Source organism: Nerophis ophidion, linkage group LG08 (assembly GCF_033978795.1).
Source record: "Nerophis ophidion isolate RoL-2023_Sa linkage group LG08, RoL_Noph_v1.0, whole genome shotgun sequence".
NCBI classification, from domain to species: Eukaryota; Metazoa; Chordata; class Actinopteri; order Syngnathiformes; family Syngnathidae; genus Nerophis; species Nerophis ophidion.
Window position 1 is genome coordinate 67,962,123 of NC_084618.1, and position 20,095 is coordinate 67,982,217.

General features: G+C 41.6%; 1 protein-coding gene across 1 annotated transcript in view; it reads left to right on the top strand.

The window, feature by feature from the left end:
- lhx5 (LIM homeobox 5) overlaps positions 1-20,095 on the top strand; it is a 52,483-nt gene that overhangs the window by 24,284 nt on the left and 8,104 nt on the right. Inside the window, exon 4 of the mRNA XM_061907361.1 lies at positions 9,695-9,860. Coding sequence (XP_061763345.1) covers positions 9,695-9,860 — 166 coding nt within the window. The remainder of the gene's footprint in view (positions 1-9,694; positions 9,861-20,095) is intronic.

Genomic DNA, 20,095 nt, shown 5'->3' on the forward strand with positions numbered 1-20,095 from the left:
ACTGTATGCAAAGAAACAGTTCCTTGTTGGCGGTGTACTGTATGCAAAGAAACAGTTCCTTGTTGGCGGTGTACTGTGTGCAAAGAAACAGTTCCTTGTTGGCGGTGCGACGGGCTGGGGTGGCAATTCTCGTTTCCCCCGGCTCAAAGCCTGCACATTGGAGTTCAACCCAGTGGACGAAAGGGTAGCCTCCCTCCGTTTTTGGGTGGGAGGACAGGTCCTGACTGATGTTTTGTGCTTACGCACCAAACAACTGTTCAGAGTACCCACCCTTTTTGGGTAAACTCTAGGGAGCATTGGAGAGTGCTCCCTCGGGTGATTCCCTTGTTCTGCTGGGGGACTTCAACGCTCATGTTGGCAACGACAGTGAAACCTGGAGAGGCGTGATTGGGAAGAATGGCCGCCTGGATCTGAACCGGAGTGGTGTTTTGTTATTGGACTTTTGTGCTCGTCACAGTCTGTCCATAATAAACACCATGTTCAAACATAAGGGTGTCCATATGTGCAGTTGGCACCAGGGCACCCTAGGCCGCAGTTCCATGATCGACTTTGTAGTTGTGTCGTCATGTTTGCGGCCTCATATTTTGGACACTCTGGTGAAGAGAGGGGTGGAGCTTTCTAACGATCACCACCTGGTGGTGAATTGCCTGCGATGGTGGGGGAGGATGCCGGACAGACCTGGCAGGCCCAAGCGCATTGTGAGGGTCTGCTGGGAACGTCTGGCAGAGTCTCCTGTCAGAGAAAGTTTCAATTCCCACCTCCGGAAGAACTTTGAACATGTCACGAGGGAGGTGCTGGACATTGAGTCCGAGTGGACCATGTTCCGCACCTCTATTGCCGAGGCGGCTGATTGGAGCTGTGGCCGCAAGGTAGTTGGTGCCTGCCGTGGCGGTAATCCTAGAACCCGTTGGTGGACACCAGCGGCGAGGGATGCCGTCAAGCTGAAGAAAGAGTCCTATCGGGTTCTTTTGGCTCATAGGATTCCGGAGGCAGTGGACAGGTACCGACAGGCCAAGCGGTGTGCAGCTTCAGCGGTCGCGGAGGCAAAAACTCAGACATGGGAGGAGTTCGGGGAAGCCACGGAAAACGACTTCCGGACGACTTCGAAGCGATTCTGGACCACCATACGCCGCCTCAGGAAGGGGAAGCAGTGCACTATCAACACCGTGTATGGTGCGGATGGTGTTCTGCTGACCTCGACTGCGGATGTTTTGGATAGGTGGAAGGAATACTTCGAAGACCTCCTCAATGCCACCGACACATCTTCCTATGAGGAAGCAGTGCCTGGGGAATTCTGTGGTGGACTCTCCTATTTCTGGGGCTGAGGTTGCTGAGGTAGTTAAAAATCTCCTCGGTGGCAAGGCCCCGGGGGTGGATGAGATCCGCCCGGAGTTCGTTAAGGATCTGGATGCTGTGGCGATGTCTTGGTTGACAAGACTCTGCAGCATCGCGTGGACATCGGGGGCGGTACCTCTGGATTGGCAGACCGGGGTGGTGGTCCCTCTCTTTAAAAAGGGGGACCGGAAGGTGTGTTCCAACTATCGTGGGATCACACTCCTCAGCCTTCCCGGTAAGGTTTATTCAGGTGTACTGGAGAGGAGGCTACGCCGGACAGTCAAACCTCGGATTCAGGAGGAACAGTGTGGTTTTCGTCCTGGTCGTGGAACTGTGGACCAGCTCTATACTCTGGGCAGGGTTCTTGAGGGTGCATGGGAGTTTGTCCAACCAGTCTACATGTGCTTTGTGGACTTGGAAAAGGCATTCGACCGTGTCCCTCGGGAAGTCCTGTGGGGAGTGCTCAGAGAGTATGGGGTACCGGACTGTCTTATTGTGGCGGTCCGATCCCTGTATGATCAGTGTCAGAGCTTGGTCCGCATTGCTGGCAGTAAGTCGGACACGTTTCCAGTGAGGGTTGGACTCCGCCAAGGCTGTCCTTTGTCACCCATTCTGTTCATAACTTTTATGGAAAGAATTTCTAGGCGCAGTCAAGACGTTGAGGGGTTCTGGTTTGGTGGCTGCGGGATTAGGTCTCAGCTTCTTGCAGATGATGTGGTCCTGATGGCTTCATCTGGCCGGGATCTCCAGCTATCACTGGATCAGTTCACAGCCGAGTGTGAAGCGACAGGAATGAGAATCAGCACCTCCAAGTCCGAGTCCATGGTTCTCTCCCGGAAAGGGTGGAGTGCCATCACAGAGTTGGGGAGGAGACCCTGCCCCAAGTGGAGGAGTTCAAGTACCTAGGAGTCTTGTTCACGAGTGAGGGAAGAGTGGATCTTGCGATCGGCAGGCGGATCGGTGCGGCGTCTTCAGTAATGCGGACGTTGTACCGATCCGTTGTGGTGAAGAAGGACCTGAGCTGGAAGGGAAAGCTCTCAATTTACCGGTCAATCTACGTTCCAGTCCTCACCTATGGTCATGAGCTTTGGGTCATGACCGAAAGGATAAGATCACGGGTACAAGCGGCCGAAATGAGTTTCCTCCGCCGTGTGGTGGGTCTCTCCCTTAGAGATAGGGTGAGAAGGTCTGTCATCTGGGAGGAACTCAAAATAAAGCCTCTGCTCCTCCACATCAAGAAGAACAAGATGAGGTGGTTCGGGCATCTGGTCAGGATGCCACCCGAACGCCTCCCTAGGGAGGTGTTTAGGGCACGTCCAACCGGTAGGAGGCCACGGGGAAGACCCAGGACATGTTGGGAAGACTACGTCTCCCGGCTGGCCTGGGAACGCCTCGGGATCCCCCGAGAAGAGCTGGACCAACTGGCTGGGGAGAGGGAAGTCTGAGCTTCCCTGCTTAGGCTGCTGCCCCCGCGACCTGACCTCGGGTAAGCGGAAGAAGATGGATGGATGGATGGATAGTTCTCCATCTGTGGAAATTAAATAGACTAAATCACAGCCAAGAAGAGTAACTTGTGGGCTTCCATAAGGCTCGGTATTGGCACCCAAGTTATTTATACTCTGTTTCAATGATATTTGTTCAGTATGGAATAAATGTAAATGTATTATGTTTGCAGATGATACAAATGTATATTGTTGAGAAGAAGACTTGAAGGAAGTGTTGAGGAGAATCGAGGTTGAATTAATTCAGCTAAAAAAATGGTTTGATATTAATAAGTTGTCCAGGGTGTACCCCGCCTTCTGCCCGATTGTAGCTGAGATAGACGCCAGCGCCCCCCGCCACCCCAAAAGGGAATAGAGGGTAGGAAATGGATGGATGGAAGTTGTCATTAGATGATAAGAAAACTAAATGTATGGTGTTGAGTGGTGCAAGGACTACTAATTGTGTAACAATATTAAAATGACATCAATTAGAAATTGACAGAGTATATGAAACTACATTGTTGGGAATAATAATTGATCATAAACTATGTTGGAAAGTGCATATTGAATATATGAAGGGAAACATTTCCAAATCATTGCTATTCTTTATAAAGTAAGACACATGCTGAATGAGAAATGCCTGCTTATGTTATATTAGTCTTTTATTTTTCCATATTTAACATATTGTCTTGAAATTTGGGGAAATGTTTACAAAACAAACAGAGCCAATAATAAAACTTCAAAAAAGGCTGAATAGAATAACACACAAAGTCTGCTACTATGAACATACCAATCCATTATTTACAACTTTTAATGTGTTAACATTTTCAGACATTGTGTTTTTAAAAACAATGGAAATGATGTTTGGAGTAAAGAAGAAGAGACTTCCAGCTTGTATTCTTAGCTTCTTTACATCAAGAGGAGAAAACTCTCATTTATGGGGAATATTGATGTCTGGAATAGGTAAAGTAAGAAGGAATATAAAATACAAATGTATTTCAGTTTTAGGAGTAAATGGTGGAAGAAGCTCAGTGATGAGTTGAAGACATGAACTTCTTTGTTAAGCTTTAAGAAAACCTTAAAAAGTGAAATAATTGAAAATTATAAAATGTACTAATAGTTACTTTCATCCCATTGATATTTTTTTCTTTGATGTTCCAGGCAATCTCGTTTTCAGTGAAGGTATAGGATAGGAAAATATAAGTTTTGGCTTCAGCTTGTTTCTTTTCCCCCTCATTCTTTTTCTTTTCTTGTGTGTGTAAATGTGTGTGATTGTTGAAATGTACAACCTGTTCTCTCAGACCATCACACTAAATGCTTGATTGGTTATATCATTCAAATAAACTTATTTCATTCATTCATTTCATTCCATTCATGTAGAATAATGACAAATACATCACATAATAAATGATATACTGTATGTAGGAGTAAAAGGATGTCCTGCAATGTTTAGCAATATAAAATGAATACAAATCTTTTTTGAAATATATTTTTCAAAACATATCTTTTAAGTCAGGCTTTTCACTGATCATGTTAAACTCTTTTTACATTTATTCTGCTAGTTTGCAATGTATCTATTGCTATTCTTACTGCTGTTATTCTTAGGATTATGTGTTTTGTTCATTCATTTATGTAATATTTATATACTTTTTACACATACATACACACACACACTGTACATATATACTGTATATATATATATATATATATATATATACAAACCCCGTTTCCATATGAGTTGGGAAATGGTGTTAGATGTAAATATAAACAGAATACAATGATTTGCAAATCCTTTTCAAGCCATATTCAGTTGAATATGCTACAAAGACAACATATTTCATGTTCAAACTCATAAACTTTATTTTTTTTGTTAAATAATCATTAATTTTAGAATTTGATGCCAGCAACATGTGACAAAGAAGTTGGGAAAGGTGGCAATAAATACTGATAAAAGTTGAGGAATGCTCATCAAACACTTATTTGGAACATCCCACAGGTGTGCAGGCTAATTGGGAACAGGTGGGTGCCATGATTGGCTATAAAAGCAGCTTCCATGAAATGCTAAGTCATTCACAAAGAAGGATGGGGTGAGGGTCATCACTTTGTAAGCAAATTGTCAAACAGTTTTAGAACAACATTTCTCAACGAGCTATTGAAAAGAATTTAGGGATTTTAACATCTACGGTCCGTAAAATCATCAAAAAGTTCAGAGAATCTGGAGAAGTCACTGCACGTAAGCGATGATATTACGTACTTTTGATCCCTCAGGCGGTACTGCATCAAAAACCGTCATCCGTGTGTAAAGGATATCACCACGTGGGCTCAGGAACACTTCATAAAACCACTGTCAGTAACTACAGTTGGTCGCTACATCTGTAAGTGCAAGTTAAAACTCTACTATGCAAAGCCAAAGCCATTCATCAACAATATCCTGAAACGCCACCAGCTTGGCTGGGCCCGAGCTCATCTAAGATGGACTGATGCAAAGTGGAAAAATGTTCTGTGGTCTGACGAGTCCACATTTCAAATTATATTTGGAAACTGTGGACGTGGTGTCCTCCAGAACAAAGAGGAAAATAACCATTTGGATTGTTATAGACACAAAGTGTAAAAGCCAGCATGTGTGATGGTATGGGGGTGTATTAGTGCCCAAGGCATGGGTAACTTACACATGTGTGATGGTATGGGGGTGTATTAGTGAACAAGACATGGGTAACTTACACATGTGTGATGGTATGGGGGTGTATTAGTGAACAAGACATGGGTAACTTACACATGTGTGATGGTATGGGGGTGTATTAGTGAACAAGACATGACTAACTTACACATGTGTGATGGTATGGGGGTGTATTAGTGAACAAGACATGGGTAACTTACACATGTGTGATGGTATGGGGGTGTATTAGTGCCCAAGACATGGGTAACTTACACATGTGTGATGGTATGGGGGTGCATTAGTGCCCAAGACATGGGTAACTTACACATGTGTGATGGTATGGGGGTGTATTAGTGAACAAGACATGGGTAACTTACACATGTGTGATGGTATGGGGGTGTATTAGTGCCCAAGACATGGGTAACTTACACATGTGTGATGGTATGGGGGTGTATTAGTGAACAAGACATGGGTAACTTACACATGTGTGATGGTATGGGGGTGTATTAGTGAACAAGGCATGGGTAACTTACACATGTGTGATGGTATGGGGGTGTATTAGTGAACAAGACATGACTAACTTACACATGTGTGATGGTATGGGGGTGTATTAGTGAACAAGACATGGGTAACTTACACATGTGTGATGGTATGGGGGTGTATTAGTGCCCAAGACATGGGTAACTTACACATGTGTGATGGTATGGGGGTGTATTAGTGAACAAGACATGGGTAACTTATACATGTGTGATGGTATGGAGGTGTATTAGTGAACAAGACATGACTAACTTACACATGTGTGATGGTATGGGGGTGTATTAGTGCCCAAGACATGGGTAACTTACACATGTGTGATGGTATGGGGGTGTATTAGTGAACAAGACATGGGTAACTTACACATGTGTGATGGTATGGAGGTGTATTAGTGAACAAGACATGACTAACTTACACATGTGTGATGGTATGGGGGTGTATTAGTGCCCAAGACATGGGTAACTTACACATGTGTGATGGTATGGGGGTGTATTAGTGAACAAGACATGGGTAACTTACACATGTGTGATGGTATGGGGGTGTATTAGTGAACAAGACATGGGTAACTTACACATGTGTGATGGTATGGGGGTGTATTAGTGCCCAAGGCATGGGTAACTTACACATGTGTGATGGTATGGGGGTGTATTAGTGCCCAAGACATGGGTAACTTACACATGTGCGATGGTATGGGGGTGTATTAGTGAACAAGACATGGGTAACTTACACATGTGTGATGGTATGGGGGTGTATTAGTGAACAAGACATGGGTAACTTACACATGTGTGATGGTATGGGGGTGTATTAGTGCCCAAGACATGGGTAACTTACACATGTGTGATGGTATGGGGGTGTATTAGTGCCCAAGACATGGGTAACTTACACATGTGTGATGGTATGGGGGTGTATTAGTGCCCAAGACATGGGTAACTTACACATGTGTGATGGTATGGGGGTGTATTAGTGCCCAAGACATGGGTAACTTACACATGTGTGATGGTATGGGGGTGTGTTAGTGAACAAGACATGGGTAACTTACACATGTGTGATGGTATGGGGGTGTATTAGTGCCCAAGACATGGGTAACTTACACATGTGTGATGGTATGGGGGTGTATTAGTGAACAAGACATGGGTAACTTACACATGTGTGATGGTATGGGGGTGTATTAGTGAACAAGGCATGGGTAACTTACACATGTGTGATGGTATGGGGGTGTATTAGTGAACAAGACATGACTAACTTACACATGTGTGATGGTATGGGGGTGTATTAGTGAACAAGACATGGGTAACTTACACATGTGTGATGGTATGGGGGTGTATTAGTGAACAAGGCATGGGTAACTTACACATGTGTGATGGTATGGGGGTGTATTAGTGAACAAGACATGACTAACTTACACATGTGTGATGGTATGGGGGTGTATTAGTGAACAAGACATGGGTAACTTACACATGTGTGATGGTATGGGGGTGTATTAGTGCCCAAGACATGGGTAACTTACACATGTGTGATGGTATGGGGGTGCATTAGTGAACAAGACATGGGTAACTTACACATGTGTGATGGTATGGGGGTGTATTAGTGCCCAAGACATGGGTAACTTACACATGTGTGATGGTATGGGGGTGTATTAGTGCCCAAGACATGGGTAACTTACACATGTGTGATGGTATGGGGGTGTGTTAGTGAACAAGACATGGGTAACTTACACATGTGTGATGGTATGGGGGTGTATTAGTGCCCAAGACATGGGTAACTTACACATGTGTGATGGTATGGGGGTGTATTAGTGAACAAGACATGGGTAACTTACACATGTGTGATGGTATGGGGGTGTATTAGTGAACAAGGCATGGGTAACTTACACATGTGTGATGGTATGGGGGTGTATTAGTGAACAAGACATGACTAACTTACACATGTGTGATGGTATGGGGGTGTATTAGTGAACAAGACATGGGTAACTTACACATGTGTGATGGTATGGGGGTGTATTAGTGAACAAGGCATGGGTAACTTACACATGTGTGATGGTATGGGGGTGTATTAGTGAACAAGACATGACTAACTTACACATGTGTGATGGTATGGGGGTGTATTAGTGAACAAGACATGGGTAACTTACACATGTGTGATGGTATGGGGGTGTATTAGTGCCCAAGACATGGGTAACTTACACATGTGTGATGGTATGGGGGTGTATTAGTGAACAAGACATGGGTAACTTACACATGTGTGATGGTATGGGGGTGTATTAGTGCCCAAGACATGGGTAACTTACACATGTGTGATGGTATGGGGGTGTATTAGTGAATAAGACATGGGTAACTTACACATGTGTGATGGTATGGGGGTGTATTAGTGCCCAAGACATGGGTAACTTACACATGTGTGATGGTATGGGGGTGTATTAGTGAATAAGACATGGGTAACTTACACATGTGTGATGGTATGGGGGTGTATTAGTGAATAAGACATGGGTAACTTACACATGTGTGATGGTATGGGGGTGTATTAGTGAACAAGACATGGGTAACTTACACATCTGTGAAGGCACCATTAATGCTGAAAGGTACATAGAGCTTTTGGAGCAACATATGTTGTCATCCAAGCAGCGTTATCATTGACGCTCCTGCTTATTTCAGAAAGAAAAGTGTTACAACAGCGTGGCTTTGTAGTAAGAGAGTGCGGGTACTTTCCTGGCCTGCCTGCAGTCCAGACCTGTCTCCCATGGAAAATGTGTGGCGCATTATGAAGCGTAAAATAGGACAGCGGAGACCCCGGACATGCATATATATATATATTTACATATACACACACACACACACACACACACACACACACACACACACATACATACATACATACATACATACATACATACATACATACATACATATATATATATATATATATATATATATATATATATATATATATATATATATATACACATACACACATATACATATATATATATACATGTATCCATCCATTTTTTACCGCTTGTCCCGTTCGGGTTGCAGGAGATGGAGATATATATATATATATATATATATATATATATATATATATATATATATATATATATATATATATATATATATATATATATATATATATATATATATATACAGTATTTCCATATGTATATTCTGACTGATGGATTGTGATTGGGACAGTGTTCCTAACCCACTGCTGGGCCGCCAGAGGGCAGAAAATAATATCTGGAGCTCAAGTCATAGAGAAGTTTTGTAAGAGCAAAAAATATGACTAAAGTGCTGCAACTGTATTTTAATTTGCATTCACATTTAATACATTTTAGCACTGCTTCAATTCATATTTACTTTGTATATTTGGTTAGTATTATTTTTGTAATCAGCCTGACCTTCCAGCCATCCATTTTCAACCGCTTGTCCCTTTCGGTGTGGCGGGGGTGGCTGTAGCCTATCTCACCTGCAGCCTGGCGGAAGGCGGGCTACACCCTGGACAAGTCACCACCTACAACATTGAAACTAAGCCTTGCTAATATATGTGGTGATCAACACCAGCTGTCATGTCATTAGACAAAGTCGTTGAGGTAGAATTATTGAATGCAATTAAAAGCAAGAGTGAGATTGCTAATTAATATATTTTATTATATATTTCTTCTCTCGCTTTGATAACTCTTTTTTTTGGGCAGGTTTGGTTCCAGAACCGAAGGTCCAAAGAGCGACGAATGAAGCAGTTGAGCGCTTTGGGTGCCCGCAGACACGCCTTCTTCAGGGGCCCGAGGAGGATGAGGCCCCTGGGTGGGAGGCTGGAGGACCCGGACATCCTGGGCCCCGCGGCATACGGCTACTACGGAGGTGAGCTCAGGTTCCGGGCCAGGGCCAGGGCCAGTTGGCTCCGCTGCCCGGCCCGGCCTCATGCACTTTAGACGGGGCCTTCACCACCGAGTCCGGTCTTCTGAACGGCTCTTTGAAGTGAGTCAGGAGAGCCCATGGTTTAGGAAGACGCAGATACAATATAACTAAAACTACTACTTTTTCATTTTATTTTGTTCATTTATGTTGACTTCACTTACAGCGTATGTGGTTCATTGCTCTTATGTACACAAACATTTGGTATTTACTTTATCATTTCCTAAAATACTTATTTGAATATTATTTAAACATTCAGTTTATTCTTACTTGTTGTCTGCATTTTTTTATCCAGATTATTAACAAAACTACAAAGTTTTTTAGGTCAGGACATGGCTTTCTCAAACTGTGGCTCCATTTTCCTGCAACGCCAAATAATATCTTGATTAAAATACAGTGTTTTAATTTCCCATATTTAAACACAGTGTTACTGTTCAAATCATGTGTAGTGTTGCAGTGACTACAAACATTATATCTACTTGTGGAATAAAACCTCTAATTTGTTTTTAATGAGCACTTCGGCCGACTACGGTACTTTAGTTTAATGTTGTCATGATGGTGGTACTTAATGAATACTTAGGTCTACTACACTACTGTATTTAATGTTGTCATGATGGTGGTACTTAATGAATACTTAGGTCTACTACACTACTGTATTTAATGTTGTCATGATGGTGGTACTTAATGTTAGGGATGGCGTGGCGCAGTGGGAGAGTGGCCGTGCGCAACCCGAGGGTCACTGGTTCAAATCCCACCTAGAACCAACCTCGTCACGTCCGTTGTGTCCTGAGCAAGACACTTCACCCTTGCTCCTGATGGGTGCTGGTTGGCGCCTTGCATGGCAGCTCCCTCCATCAGTGTGTGAATGTGTGTGTGAATGGGTAAATGTGGAAGTAGTGTCAAAGCGCTTTGAGTACCTTGAAGGTAGAAAAGCGCTATACAAGTACAACCCATTTAATGAATACTTAGGTCTACTACACTACTGTATTTAATGTTGTCATTATGGTGGTACTTAATGAATACTTAGGTCTACTACACTACTGTATTTAATGTTGTCATTATGGTGGTACTTAATGAACACTTAGGTCTACTACACTACTGTATTTAATGTTGTCATGATGGTGGTACTTAATGAATACTTAGGTCTACTAAACTACTGTATGTAATGTTGTCATGATGGTGGTACTTCATGAATACTTAGGTCTACTACACTACTGTCTTTAATGTTGTCATGATGGTGGTACTTAATGAATACTTAGGTCTACTACACTACTGTATTTAATGTTGTCATGATGGTGGTACTTAATGAATACTTAGGTCTACTACACTACTGTATTTAATGTTGTCATGATGGTGGTACTTAATGAATACTAAGGTCTACTAGTATTTAATATTGTCATGACGATGGTACTTAATGAATACTTAGGTAGAAACAAAAAATAAATACAATTATTGCTGATATTTTGGGATAATGTTTCCAGTAATGTTTGTGTAAATGTAAATGATTGTAATCCCCAGTTTCTAAAACACATAGAATAAGAGTAAAAAAAATAAAGACTCCTTTAAAGAAAGGGCTCCATAAATCCCATCTTCACTAAAGTTAGCCTTTGTTGTTTTGTCCTAAAATAGCTAACATTTTGACAGCCATTTGAGATAGCATGTTTCTGTTGGGTGGAGGTGTGGCATGCGACACTCTTGCTGTGACAGCAGGGATTCAAAGGTGCTCTCCCAGGCTGAATGTCACTTCCACAAAAGCAAAAGAAAGAAACAAACAGCATTTAGCAGTTTGACTCCATCACTTGTCACGGCTGAGAGGATCAAAGTGTTTATTCCAATCAGCCGCTTTGTAAACAAACAGGACGGCGGCGTTATGCCGACACTTGGGCTTATCGGGAATATTTACACTTCTTCCCGGAGCTGAGAGGCAAACGTTTACGTCTGCAAGCAACGAGCCAACACCGGATTTGCCTGCTGCTCGCTTTCATGACCAGCAAAGACTTGAAGTCGTCACTGGTGGGCTTTTTTTAACGCTGGCAGTACGACTCCTCGATCATAATAACATTATTCTTTTAACGCTGGCAGTACGACTCCTCGATCATAATAACATTATTCTTTTAACGCTGGCAGCACGACTCCTCGATCATAATAACATTATTCTTTTAACGCTGGCAGTACGACTCCTCGATCATAATAACATTATTCTTTTAACGCTGGCAGTACGACTCCTCGATCATAATAACATTATTCTTTTAACGCTGGCAGCACGACTCCTCGATCATAATATTATTCTTTTAACGCTGGCAGCACGACTCCTCGATCATAATAACATTATTCTTTTAACGCTGGCAGCACGACTCCTCGATCATAATAACATTATTCTTTTAACGCTGGCAGCACGACTCCTCGATCATAATAACATTATTCTTTTAACGCTGGCAGCACGACTCCTCGATCATAATAACATTATTCTTTTAACGCTGGCAGCACGACTCCTCGATCATAATAACATTATTCTTTTAACGCTGGCAGTACGACTCCTCGATCATAATAACATTATTCTTTTCCCGCTGGCAGCACGACTCCTCGATCATAATAACATTATTCTTTTAACGCTGGCAGCACGACTCCTCGATCATAATAACATTATTCTTTTCCCGCTGGCAGCACGACTCCTCGATCATAATAACATTATTCTTTTAACGCTGGCAGCACGACTCCTCGATCATAATAACATTATTCTTTTAACGCTGGCAGCACGACTCCTCGATCATAATAACATTATTCTTTTAACGCTGGCAGTACGACTCCTCGATCATAATAACATTATTCTTTTAACGCTGGCAGCACGACTCCTCGATCATAATAACATTATTCTTTTCCCGCTGGCAGCACGACTCCTCGATCATAATAACATTATTCTTTTAACGCTGGCAGCACGACTCCTCGATCATAATAACATTATTCTTTTAACGCTGGCAGTACGACTCCTCGATCATAATAACATTATTCTTTTCCCGCTGGCAGCACGACTCCTCGATCATAATAACATTATTCTTTTAACGCTGGCAGCACGACTCCTCGATCATAATAACATTATTCTTTTAACGCTGGCAGCACGACTCCTCGATCATAATAACATTATTCTTTTCCCGCTGGCAGCACGACTCCTCGATCATAATAACATTATTCTTTTAACGCTGGCAGCACGACTCCTCAATCATAATAACATTATTCTTTTAACGCTGGCAGCATGACTCCTCGATCATAATAACATTATTCTTTTAACGCTGGCAGTACGACTCCTCGATCATAATAACATTATTCTTTTAACGCTGGCAGCACGACTCCTCGATCATAATAACATTATTCTTTTCCCGCTGGCAGCACGACTCCTCGATCATAATAACATTATTCTTTTAACGCTGGCAGTACGACTCCTCGATCATAATAACATTATTCTTTTAACGCTGGCAGCACGACTCCTCGATCATAATAACATTATTCTTTTAACGCTGGCAGCACGACTCCTCGATCATAATAACATTATTCTTTTAACGCTGGCAGCACGACTCCTCGATCATAATAACATTATTCTTTTAACGCTGGCAGCACGACTCCTCGATCATAATAACATTATTCTTTTAACGCTGGCAGCACGACTCCTCGATCATAATAACATTATTCTTTTAACGCTGGCAGCACGACTCCTCGATCATAATAACATTATTCTTTTAACGCTGGCAGCACGACTCCTCGATCATAATAACATTATTCTTTTCCCGCTGGCAGCACGACTCCTCGATCATAATAACATTATTCTTTTAACGCTGGCAGTACGACTCCTCGATCATAATAACATTATTCTTTTAACGCTGGCAGCACGACTCCTCGATCATAATAACATTATTCTTTTAACGCTGGCAGCACGACTCCTCGATCATAATAACATTATTCTTTTAACGCTGGCAGTACGACTCCTCGATCATAATAACATTATTCTTTTAACGCTGGCAGCACGACTCCTCGATCATAATAACATTATTCTTTTAACGCTGGCAGTACGACTCCTCGATCATAATAACATTATTCTTTTAACGCTGGCAGCACGACTCCTCGATCATAATAACATTATTCTTTTCCCGCTGGCAGCACGACTCCTCGATCATAATAACATTATTCTTTTAACGCTGGCAGCACGACTCCTCGATCATAATAACATTATTCTTTTAACGCTGGCAGTACGACTCCTCGATCATAATAACATTATTCTTTTCCCGCTGGCAGCACGACTCCTCGATCATAATAACATTATTCTTTTAACGCTGGCAGCACGACTCCTCGATCATAATAACATTATTCTTTTAACGCTGGCAGCACGACTCCTCGATCATAATAACATTATTCTTTTCCCGCTGGCAGCACGACTCCTCGATCATAATAACATTATTCTTTTAACGCTGGCAGCACGACTCCTCGATCATAATAACATTATTCTTTTCCCGCTGGCAGCACGACTCCTCGATCATAATAACATTATTCTTTTAACGCGGCAGCACGACTCCTCGATCATAATATTATTCTTTTAACGCTGGCAGCACGACTCCTCAATCATAATAACATTATTCTTTTAACGCTGGCAGCATGACTCCTCGATCATAATAACATTATTCTTTTAACGCTGGCAGTACGACTCCTCGATCATAATAACATTATTCTTTTAACGCTGGCAGCACGACTCCTCGATCATAATAACATTATTCTTTTCCCGCTGGCAGCACGACTCCTCGATCATAATAACATTATTCTTTTAACGCTGGCAGTACGACTCCTCGATCATAATAACATTATTCTTTTAACGCTGGCAGCACGACTCCTCGATCATAATAACATTATTCTTTTAACGCTGGCAGCACGACTCCTCGATCATAATAACATTATTCTTTTAACGCTGGCAGTACGACTCCTCGATCATAATAACATTATTCTTTTAACGCTGGCAGCACGACTCCTCGATCATAATAACATTATTCTTTTAACGCTGGCAGTACGACTCCTCGATCATAATAACATTATTCTTTTAACGCTGGCAGCACGACTCCTCGATCATAATAACATTATTCTTTTAACGCTGGCAGTGCGACTCCTCGATCATAATAACATTATTCTTTTAACGCTGGCAGTACGACTCCTCGATCATAATAACATTATTCTTTTAACGCTGGCAGTACGACTCCTCGATCATAATAACATTATTCTTTTAACGCTGGCAGCACGACTCCTCGATCATAATAACATTATTCTTTTAACGCTGGCAGTACGACTCCTCGATCATTATAACATTATTCTTTTCCCGCTGGCAGCACGACTCCTCGATCATAATAACATTATTCTTTTAACGCTGGCAGCACGACTCCTCGATCATAATAACATTATTCTTTTAACGCTGGCAGCACGACTCCTCGATCATAATAACATTATTCTTTTAACGCTGGCAGCACGACTCCTCGATCATAATAACATTATTCTTTTCCCGCTGGCAGTACGACTCCTCGATCATAATAACATTATTCTTTTAACGCTGGCAGCACGACTCCTCGATCATAATAACATTATTCTTTTAACGCTGGCAGTGCGACTCCTCGATCATAATAACATTATTCTTTTAACGCTGGCAGTGCGACTCCTCGATCATAATAACATTATTCTTTTAACGCTGGCAGTACGACTCCTCGATCATAATAACATTATTCTTTTAACGCTGGCAGCACAACTCCTCGATCATAACATTATTCTTTTAACGCTGGCAGTACGACTCCTCGATCATAATAACATTATTCTTTTAACGCTGGCAGCACGACTCCTCGATCATAATATTATTCTTTTAACGCTGGCAGTACGACTCCTCGATCATAATAACATTATTCTTTTAACGCTGGCAGCACGACTCCTCGATCATAATATTATTCTTTTAACGCTGGCAGCACGACTCCTCGATCATAATAACATTATTCTTTTAACGCTGGCAGCACGACTCCTCGATCATAATAACATTATTCTTTTAACGCTGGCAGTACGACTCCTCGATCATAATAACATTATTCTTTTAACGCTGGCAGCACGACTCCTCGATCATAATAACATTATTCTTTTAACGCTGGCAGTACGACTCCTCGATCATAATAACATTATTCTTTTAACGCTGGCAGTACGACTCCTCGATCATAATAACATTATTCTTTTAACGCTGGCAGCACGACTCCTCGATCATAATATTATTCTTTTAACGCTGGCAGTACGACTCCTCGATCATAATAACATTATTCTTTTAACGCTGGCAGCACGACTCCTCGATCATAATAACATTATTCTTTTAACGCTGGCAGTACGACTCCTCGATCATAATAACATTATTCTTTTAACGCTGGCAGCACGACTCCTCGATCATAATAACATTATTCTTTTAACGCTGGCAGTACGACTCCTCGATCATAATAACATTATTCTTTTAACGCTGGCAGCACGACTCCTCGATCATAATAACATTATTCTTTTAACGCTGGCAGCACGACTCCTCGATCATAATAACATTATTCTTTTAACGCTGGCAGTACGACTCCTCGATCATAATAACATTATTCTTTTAACGCTGGCAGCACGACTCCTCGATCATAATAACATTATTCTTTTAACGCTGGCAGCACGACTCCTCGATCATAATAACATTATTCTTTTAACGCTGGCAGTACGACTCCTCGATCATAATAACATTATTCTTTTAACGCTGGCAGTACGACTCCTCGATCATAATAACATTATTCTTTTAACGCTGGCAGCACGACTCCTCGATCATAATAACATTATTCTTTTAACGCTGGCAGCACGACTCCTCGATCATAATAACATTATTCTTTTAACGCTGGCAGTACGACTCCTCGATCATAATAACATTATTCTTTTAACGCTGGCAGCACGACTCCTCGATCATAATAACATTATTCTTTTAACGCTGGCAGTACGACTCCTCGATCATAATAACATTATTCTTTTAACGCTGGCAGCACGACTCCTCGATCATAATAACATTATTCTTTTAACGCTGGCAGTGCGACTCCTCGATCATAATAACATTATTCTTTTAACGCTGGCAGTACGACTCCTCGATCATAATAACATTATTCTTTTAACGCTGGCAGTACGACTCCTCGATCATAATAACATTATTCTTTTAACGCTGGCAGCACGACTCCTCGATCATAATAACATTATTCTTTTAACGCTGGCAGTACGACTCCTCGATCATAATAACATTATTCTTTTCCCGCTGGCAGCACGACTCCTCGATCATAATAACATTATTCTTTTAACGCTGGCAGCACGACTCCTCGATCATAATAACATTATTCTTTTAACGCTGGCAGCACGACTCCTCGATCATAATAACATTATTCTTTTAACGCTGGCAGCACGACTCCTCGATCATAATAACATTATTCTTTTAACGCTGGCAGCACGACTCCTCGATCATAATAACATTATTCTTTTCCCGCTGGCAGTACGACTCCTCGATCATAATAACATTATTCTTTTAACGCTGGCAGCACGACTCCTCGATCATAATAACATTATTCTTTTAACGCTGGCAGTGCGACTCCTCGATCATAATAACATTATTCTTTTAACGCTGGCAGTGCGACTCCTCGATCATAATAACATTATTCTTTTAACGCTGGCAGTACGACTCCTCGATCATAATAACATTATTCTTTTAACGCTGGCAGCACAACTCCTCGATCATAACATTATTCTTTTAACGCTGGCAGTACGACTCCTCGATCATAATAACATTATTCTTTTAACGCTGGCAGCACGACTCCTCGATCATAATATTATTCTTTTAACGCTGGCAGTACGACTCCTCGATCATAATAACATTATTCTTTTAACGCTGGCAGCACGACTCCTCGATCATAATATTATTCTTTTAACGCTGGCAGCACGACTCCTCGATCATAATAACATTATTCTTTTAACGCTGGCAGCACGACTCCTCGATCATAATAACATTATTCTTTTAACGCTGGCAGTACGACTCCTCGATCATAATAACATTATTCTTTTAACGCTGGCAGCACGACTCCTCGATCATAATAACATTATTCTTTTAACGCTGGCAGTACGACTCCTCGATCATAATAACATTATTCTTTTAACGCTGGCAGTACGACTCCTCGATCATAATAACATTATTCTTTTAACGCTGGCAGTACGACTCCTCGATCATAATAACATTATTCTTTTAACGCTGGCAGCACAACTCCTCGATCATAACATTATTCTTTTAACGCTGGCAGTACGACTCCTCGATCATAATAACATTATTCTTTTAACGCTGGCAGCACGACTCCTCGATCATAATATTATTCTTTTAACGCTGGCAGTACGACTCCTCGATCATAATAACATTATTCTTTTAACGCTGGCAGCACGACTCCTCGATCATAATATTATTCTTTTAACGCTGGCAGCACGACTCCTCGATCATAATAACATTATTCTTTTAACGCTGGCAGCACGACTCCTCGATCATAATAACATTATTCTTTTAACGCTGGCAGCACGACTCCTCGATCATAATAACATTATTCTTTTAACGCTGGCAGTACGACTCCTCGATCATAATAACATTATTCTTTTAACGCTGGCAGCACGACTCCTCGATCATAATAACATTATTCTTTTAACGCTGGCAGCACGACTCCTCGATCATAATAACATTATTCTTTTAACGCTGGCAGCACGACTCCTCGATCATAATAACATTATTCTTTTAACGCTGGCAGTACGACTCCTCGATCATAATAACATTATTCTTTTAACGCTGGCAGTACGACTCCTCGATCATAATAACATTATTCTTTTAACGCTGGCAGCACGACTCCTCGATCATAATATTATTCTTTTAACGCTGGCAGTACGACTCCTCGATCATAATAACATTATTCTTTTAACGCTGGCAGCACGACTCCTCGATCATAATAACATTATTCTTTTAACGCTGGCAGTACGACTCCTCGATCATAATAACATTATTCTTTTAACGCTGGCAGCACGACTCCTCGATCATAATAACATTATTCTTTTAACGCTGGCAGTACGACTCCTCGATCATAATAACATTATTCTTTTAACGCTGGCAGCACGACTCCTCGATCATAATAACATTATTCTTTTAACGCTGGCAGCACGACTCCTCGATCATAATAACATTATTCTTTTAACGCTGGCAGTACGACTCCTCGATCATAATAACATTATTCTTTTAACGCTGGCAGCATGACTCCTCGATCATAATAACATTATTCTTTTAACGCTGGCAGCACGACTCCTCGATCATAATAACATTATTCTTTTAACGCTGGCAGCACGACTCCTCGATCATAATAACATTATTCTTTTAACGCTGGCAGCACGACTCCTCGATCATAATAACATTATTCTTTTAACGCTGGCAGTACGACTCCTCGATCATAATAACATTATTCTTTTAACGCTGGCAGCACAACTCCTCGATCATAATAACATTATTCTTTTAACGCTGGCAGCACGACTCCTCGATCATAATAACATTATTCTTTTAACGCTGGCAGCACGACTCCTCGATCATAATAACATTATTCTTTTAACGCTGGCAGTACGACTCCTCGATCATAATAACATTATTCTTTTAACGCTGGCAGTACGACTCCTCGATCATAATAACATTATTCTTTTAACGCTGGCAGCACGACTCCTCGATCATAATAACATTATTCTTTTAACGCTGGCAGCACGACTCCTCGATCATAATAACATTATTCTTTTCCCGCTGGCAGCACGACTCCTCGATCATAATAACATTATTCTTTTCCCGCTGGCAGCACGACTCCTCGATCATAATAACATTATTCTTTTCCCGCTGGCAGCACGACTCCTCGATCATAATAACATTATTCTTTTCCCGCTGGCAGCACGACTCCTCGATCACGCAACTCACGCTCGCCGTTTAAAACAACCTTTTGTATCCCGTCAGTCTAACATACCTTTTTCTTAACACCATTTTGTGGTGGATGAGTCAACTTCAAGTCCTCAAGGAGTTTGGTAAATATCGCAGAAAGTTAAGACTTTAACAAACTCAACGTCCG